The sequence below is a fragment of the Ylistrum balloti genome, unplaced genomic scaffold, assembly GCF_031769215.1.
Source record: "Ylistrum balloti isolate Yb309-2 unplaced genomic scaffold, AGI_CSIRO_Ybal_v1 Utg369772, whole genome shotgun sequence".
NCBI lineage: Eukaryota > Metazoa > Mollusca > Bivalvia > Pectinida > Pectinidae > Ylistrum > Ylistrum balloti.
The window spans coordinates 2,264,533-2,271,219 of NW_026781965.1; the positions used below are offsets into that span (position 1 = coordinate 2,264,533).

Here is a 6,687-nt window from a genome sequence, read left to right on the forward strand (position 1 = left end):
GTGTAAACGATAAGCAGCTGATACGGAACTCACATGTAAATTTACTAAGTATGTCACGCTCTATTAGCAAAGTATTTGTGCCACGGTTCAGTGTGTTCCTTTGTGAGAGGTTTCCTTGAAAAAAAGTTATTCCCAAATATATATATAATGTTTCCCCCTGAATAGGATTTTTTCCAATATCTTCACTGTTGATGATAAATTTTGAATTAGCAGTTCCTAGAGGTCTAGGTGGAATATTACATTGGATCGTAACATTTACACTCATTTTAATCTATAGCAAGGTAGATCATAACGCCCATGCAATTACGATTTCAATATGTATTAAATAACAAGGGAACAATTTGATGTTAACTGTTGATTTGGTATTCAAACATACCTGATATCGGTTCTCTCTTGGAATTCCTCACATTACAGGCATCACCCACTGTTTATGATTTGACGTTTAGGTTTTAGATATGGAGATTTAGCAAACCTGTTCTTCTGTTACAACACTATCAGTGATAGCTATGGGATCACAATGCGCTGACATGATTTCTCCTTCTAACAACCCCCTCACCATCTTTTGATATCTTATGAATGATGCTCATTTCTAAACCTTTTTTGCCATATAACATTGAAACTATTATGGTATGTTTCCCAAGAGAAATACGTCTCGGCTTCCGTTAAAATTATGTGATCAGTAGTTGGTATTCCTTCCATTTCTGTTTAGATGTACTCTGTTTCATTCCTCACTCCTTTTCCCTTTAGAATGGTAACTGCACCACTAATAGATATCTTAATGTATGCCTACTTATATCATGTAGACTTATATTTTGTTGTTTTATTCATCACTCCTACCCCAATGTGAGCTGGTGAAATGGACAAACCTAAGTATGGAGGGGTTATAATGTATCCTCGTGAACAGTCAAAATAAGATACCATGGAACCACATGATTGGGTAAATAGCTGTTTACTCCTCCTCGACTTGTCAGCAGAAGGGCCTTATCATTTAAACAATTGTGAAAACTGAGGATTAAAATCATCGGTAAAAGTTCCGGATGTGGCATGATAGAAAAATAAGCATCCTTCGTTATTCTGTGATAAAAACGAAGACAGTACTCTTTATTGTGACATACGAACACATAGAGGCAGGCTATTCTGCGGTTTGTGTCCTGATTTGATATTATTGTACTACCTAGCCTTTTACTGAACTAGGTCTCCATGTTATGCTGTGGTTAATGTACGTATCTTAACATCACTTCAGCAATATCATCAGTTACTCTCTTATCAGTAAGTAGTCTTGTGATAACCACATGTCCGAACTTGTGGTAGACTTGTGACTGATATAGGGTATCTCCTCTGATTACAGTATATAAGTATCTATGTACTAAATTCCCAGAGTTAGTACACCACTCAAGGATGGCAGAGTCATCAGGTGTACTGACGTTAGTCACCCTGCTCACAACCCTCGCCCTAGGGGCGGGGGCTGGGGTTAGGTGTAACCCCCCGTCTTCGTCCTCGGAGTCAATTTATGACTTCACGCTGCCCGACATCTTAGGACAGAAAAACATTAGCCTCGCGACCTACAAAGGTAAGGTTGTTCACATCATGAATGTGGCAACCTACTGAGGGTTAAACAGTGTCCATTACCATGGCGTGAATGCACTTCAAAGCCAGTATGGAGACATGGGCTTCCAGGCGCTGGGCTTCCCATGCGACCAGTTCCACAATGTACGTATGTATATATGGTCATCACAGTTATCGGCGACATTGGACTTGGAATGTGTAGAAAGATAGGAACATCATGTTATATAGGACTGAAGGACAGGGATTCTTCTGTGATAAAGGAGTGTAGGACAGGGACTATTGCGTTTGAGAAATTAAGACTGAGAGCATTGTTTTCTTCACATAATTTACATTCCCATCACACAACATTTTCTACCCTACACTTCCATATCACACAACATTCCCTTCCTTCTCCCCGTAATTCCTGTCCTTCACGCTGTCACAGAAATCCCTGAAGAACACTTCCACCACACCCTGTACTTGATTCCAGTCACACAATGCCTCTCCTACATTTGAGTCATACAGCTATCGCTGTCCTACCTGTACTCTCTCATAGCATAATACACATCAATTCCTGTACTCCATTTCAATCACATATCAATCTCTGTCCTACCTGTACTCTCCCATAGCACAAAACACACCAATTCCTGTCCTCCATTCCAAATATATAACAATGTCTGTCCTACCTGTACTCTACCATAGCACAATACACACCTATTCCTGTCCTCCATTTCAAACACATATCAATCTCTGTCCTACCTGCACTCTCCCATAGCACAATACAAATCAATTTCTATCCTCCATTTAAAACACATATCAATCTCTGTCCTACCTGTACTACAGTTTGCTTGAAAGTTGATATCTCTATATAAAGGTATAATGGTAGACTGTAAGTCCTTTGCGAGCTATATTTAGTTTGGGATAGTGGATAGTAGCTGGTGTCTTCGTATGTTTCTATCTATAGAAATTCTTTAGATATTTCTTGTCTTTACATTAAAATTCTTTAGATATTTCTTGTCATTAAGTTTCAATCGTTTTACATGTCTGTCACTTCCTTGGAATATTGAAGAAATCTCTTTGTCTCTACGATGGGATTGACCAGATATTTCTTGTCACTTCGTTGGAACGGTATAGATATTCCTTGTCACTTCGTTGGAACGGTATAGATATTCCTTGTCACTTCGTTGGAACGGTATAGATATTCCTTGTCACTTCGTTGGAACGGTATAGATATTCCTTGTCACTTCGTTTAAATAGTTTCGGGATATGTTTGCAGTTCGTATAAATCGTTTCTTCGAAATACGTTGTCACTTGGAATTTTGTTTGATATTAATTACTTGGAAGTTAATTGGAAATATGTTTAGAAATTTGTAAGTAATTCTTTATTTATTTTTTATATTTTATTATCATTCGTTGGCATTGTTTAGATACAAGTCATTAGTTCGTTGAAATAGGTGATAATTTGTCTTTGCTCGTTGGAATCTTTTGAATCTAGAGAAGTGATGGTTAATCTCTTTCAATTGTTTATGTTAAAATCAAACCCGAGTGTCAATATTAATTTGAATTTATTGAAATCATTAAAGAAATACAATTAGACTAGTGTCACACATAATGAGACTTGGTATGTAGAAATGTCGAATGAAGATGACCTTACTAGCGTCTGCTACGGGATATTTCCCTTCAGACACGATTTAGATTTAGATTAAGAGTGTCCGGTTAGAGACCGGAAGAGCGCCTGTTCGAGCCCTATGCGGGTATATTAGGTTTTTCTTTACCCCACCTATTACATATACACGAATGTAACTCATATTCCTAAGAAAAGTAGAATCATTGAAGGAATTTTCAGACAGTACATGCGATCATTTCACAAAGACTTTGTTAAGACAGATTGATAACGTATTTTCCCTAAATAAGAAATTAATTGACCATGTCCATCGTTTATACCGACGAAAATTGGAAAACGACAAACTAGTCCATATCAGTTGTTTACCTTAATCTCTTCCTACAACGAAAACAACAAGGAAATCTTTTCACTAAGCTGTATTATAAACGTGATGATTTCGGCTACCCTATTGTAAATTTTCCACTAAGCTGTATGATAAACGTGATGATTCCGGCTACCCTATTGTAAATTTTCCACTAAGCTCTATGATAAAAGTGATGATTCCGGCTACCCTATCGTAAATTTTCCACTAAGATATATGATAAAAGTGATGATTCCGGCTACCCTATCGTAAATTTTCCACTAAGCTGTATTATAAACGTGATGATTCCGGCTACCCTATCGTAAATTTTCCACTAAGCTGTATGATAAACGTGATGATTTCGTCTACCCTATTGTAAATTTTCCACTAAGCTGTATGATAAACGTGATGATTTCGGCTACCCTATTGTAAATTTTCCACTAAGCTGTATGATAAACGTGATGATTTCGGCTACCCTATTGTAAATTTTCCACTAAGCTGTATGATAAACGTGATGATTCCGGCTACCCTATTGTAAATTTTCCACTAAGCTGTATGATAAACGTGATGATTCCGGCTACCCTATTGTAAATTTTCCACTAAGCTGTATTATAAACGTGATGATTTCGGCTACCCTATTGTAAATTTTCCACTAAGATGTATAATAAACGTGATGATTCCGGCTACCCTATTGTAAATTTTCCACTAAGCTGTATGATAAACGTGATGATTTCGGCTACCCTATTGTAAATTTTCCACTAAGCTGTATGATAAACGTGATGATTTCGGCTTCCCTATTGTAAATTTTCCACTTAACTGTATGATAAACGTGATGATTTCGGCGACTATTGTAAATTTCAATATGGTGTTTACATCTGTGTCGCAATTAATTCGATAACCCAGGGCCTGTTCACAATATCATGATTTTCGTGTGCGAAATGTCGACAACGGGCAGACAAATTCACAACACCGAGTTTTGAGATATGCAGGTTGATAAAAAATAGCGGAATTTTTTTTTACGGTTTCCGTTATGATATCAATAACTAATATTCTACTGTGAGATATGAAGCTGGACACGTTTGATGTCGTTATTGTGCCTGGTGGTTCCGTTGTTGTTTGCCTTCTTCTCATTTTGGAACTTGACATTAAGCATTTGCATTGACCAAGATTTATAATGCGGGCGTCGTCGATAGAACAGAAGACGTTTACCCTTCCGGAACAACTTTGAGGATATTTTTCTTTTGTTTTTATTTTGCTCCAGTTTCTACAAATTGGTGTTTGAATTTAGATTTAGTCGTATTTTAATAAACATTCCAAATAGTTACTTTCTGCAGACATATTCTGAGTTTGGAATAACCTTTCAGTGATATATAGACTGGCCACAGATATGTTTTTAAGTCCATTACCAAGCTGCGAGCAATTTCATATAAGTACCGTGTATTTCTTCTCGAATCCTTCTGTATTGATTATTCAATAAAAATATATAATGAATAAAATGAAGTTTGATGTTTACTCTTACAGTATATACTTTTACCAATTTAATTTCAATTCAAACCATTCCTTGGGTTTAATAAGTGCATACAGTTTGAATTATGTATAAATGAATTAGTTTCTACTAGTACTGGGGCGACATAATAAACATGGTTGTAGACTAGGAATCTCCTAATATTCTAGATTGTGTAAGCACATTCATTATAAATATGGATACATGTAGTTGCTCGCAGTTTACGAGTTTCACAGTGTGACATAGTGTGCCATTACGTTTGTATGTTATAACCATGACATGACATCATCGCAACTACAGCCACGTTCATATACATTATATATTCATGAAAGAAGCGTAACGAAATTATACACTTCACGAAATTACGAAATTCAAACTACTCAAATTCCAGTTCTACTTTCGATCTCCTGAGAATGAAAGTAGTATATTTAAGAGTAGCAAGTGGCTGCCTCCCTGAAAAACATACGGGAGACTAGTCGCAATTAGGATAAAGTGTCTCGTCAGGGACATTCAAAATTAGGCCTATAAGATAATCATTATCATGTAAACAATGTTGATTTTTTATCGACACTTATACATATATTTCCAAACAATTTCAGCAACAACCCGAGGACACTGGAGAAGAAATCCTTAATGGTTTGAAGTACGTCAGACCAGGAGGAGGGTTTGTTCCAAACTTCCAGATGTTCGGTCTTGTCGAAATCAACGGGAAGAATGAGCATCCTCTCTTTACATACCTCAAGGTACTACATGTAACCAATGAAACAACCTTTGAATCTCTGTATTCGTCATGATTTCGGCGATGTGTGCACTGCTACAACAACTGTTTGTTCTTTAAAAATGGCATCTCTCTCTCTTTCTCTCTATCTCTCCCCCACCCCCCTCCCTCTCTCTCTCTCTCTCTCTCTCTCTCTCTCTCTCTCTCTCTCTCTCTCTCTCTCTCTCTCTCTCTCTCTCTCTCTCTCTCTCTCTCTCTCTCTCTCTCTCTCTCTCTCTGAGACAAAATAGCAAAAGTCGTAAAAATGAAGATTTACATCTCGAGGTAACATATTTATAATTGTTCTTGTGTGTAATCTGATATTTAACTTTCTCAGAATTATTAGTCGAGCCATGTATATATCTAACTATTGCTTAAAGTCTTATCAATAACAGACGAACCAACATCTCTCACAATTTACAGAAATACTGCCCTCCACCAACAGACACATTTGAGGACACTAGTCTGCTATTGTACTCACCTTTGAAGGTCAGCGACATAAGGTGGAACTTTGAACAGTTCCTCATTAACAAAGACGGCAAACCAATTATGCGATACTCGTCGGATGTCAACCCGATGGTGTTAAAACCAGAAATTCAGCGAATGCTCCAGAGTGTACCGGAGCAGGGAGAGTCGCTAAGGTTTAGAAGTAATATGTGACAGATATGTGTGGACATTTACGCTAGCATTTTATCTTGGGTTAAAAATTACTTTGTGTTTTAATTATTCGTTATATTTCATCTTATTATTTTCATTAATAATTGTGTATAGTTATGGTGAAACTATAAACTACAAATATATTTGCTGATAAGTAGAACTTTTCTTTTATTACCGAATGACGTGTTAACATAAACCAGCGACAGCTGAGGGTTAACCTTGATAAATAGAATGACTTTCAACTTTGTGCATTCAGTTGA

At 36.9% G+C, this 6,687-nt stretch overlaps 1 protein-coding gene across 1 annotated transcript; it reads left to right on the plus strand.

Moving 5' to 3' along the window:
* Window positions 1-1,398: 1,398 nt before the first annotated feature.
* On the plus strand, window positions 1,399-6,430 carry LOC132543981 (glutathione peroxidase-like). The gene is made up of 3 exons (XM_060207537.1): window positions 1,399-1,710; window positions 5,613-5,756; window positions 6,194-6,430. Exons 1-3 carry the CDS (start codon window positions 1,399-1,401, stop codon window positions 6,428-6,430), a joined length of 693 nt encoding a protein of 230 aa, XP_060063520.1.
* The last annotated feature ends 257 nt before the right edge of the window (window positions 6,431-6,687 follow it).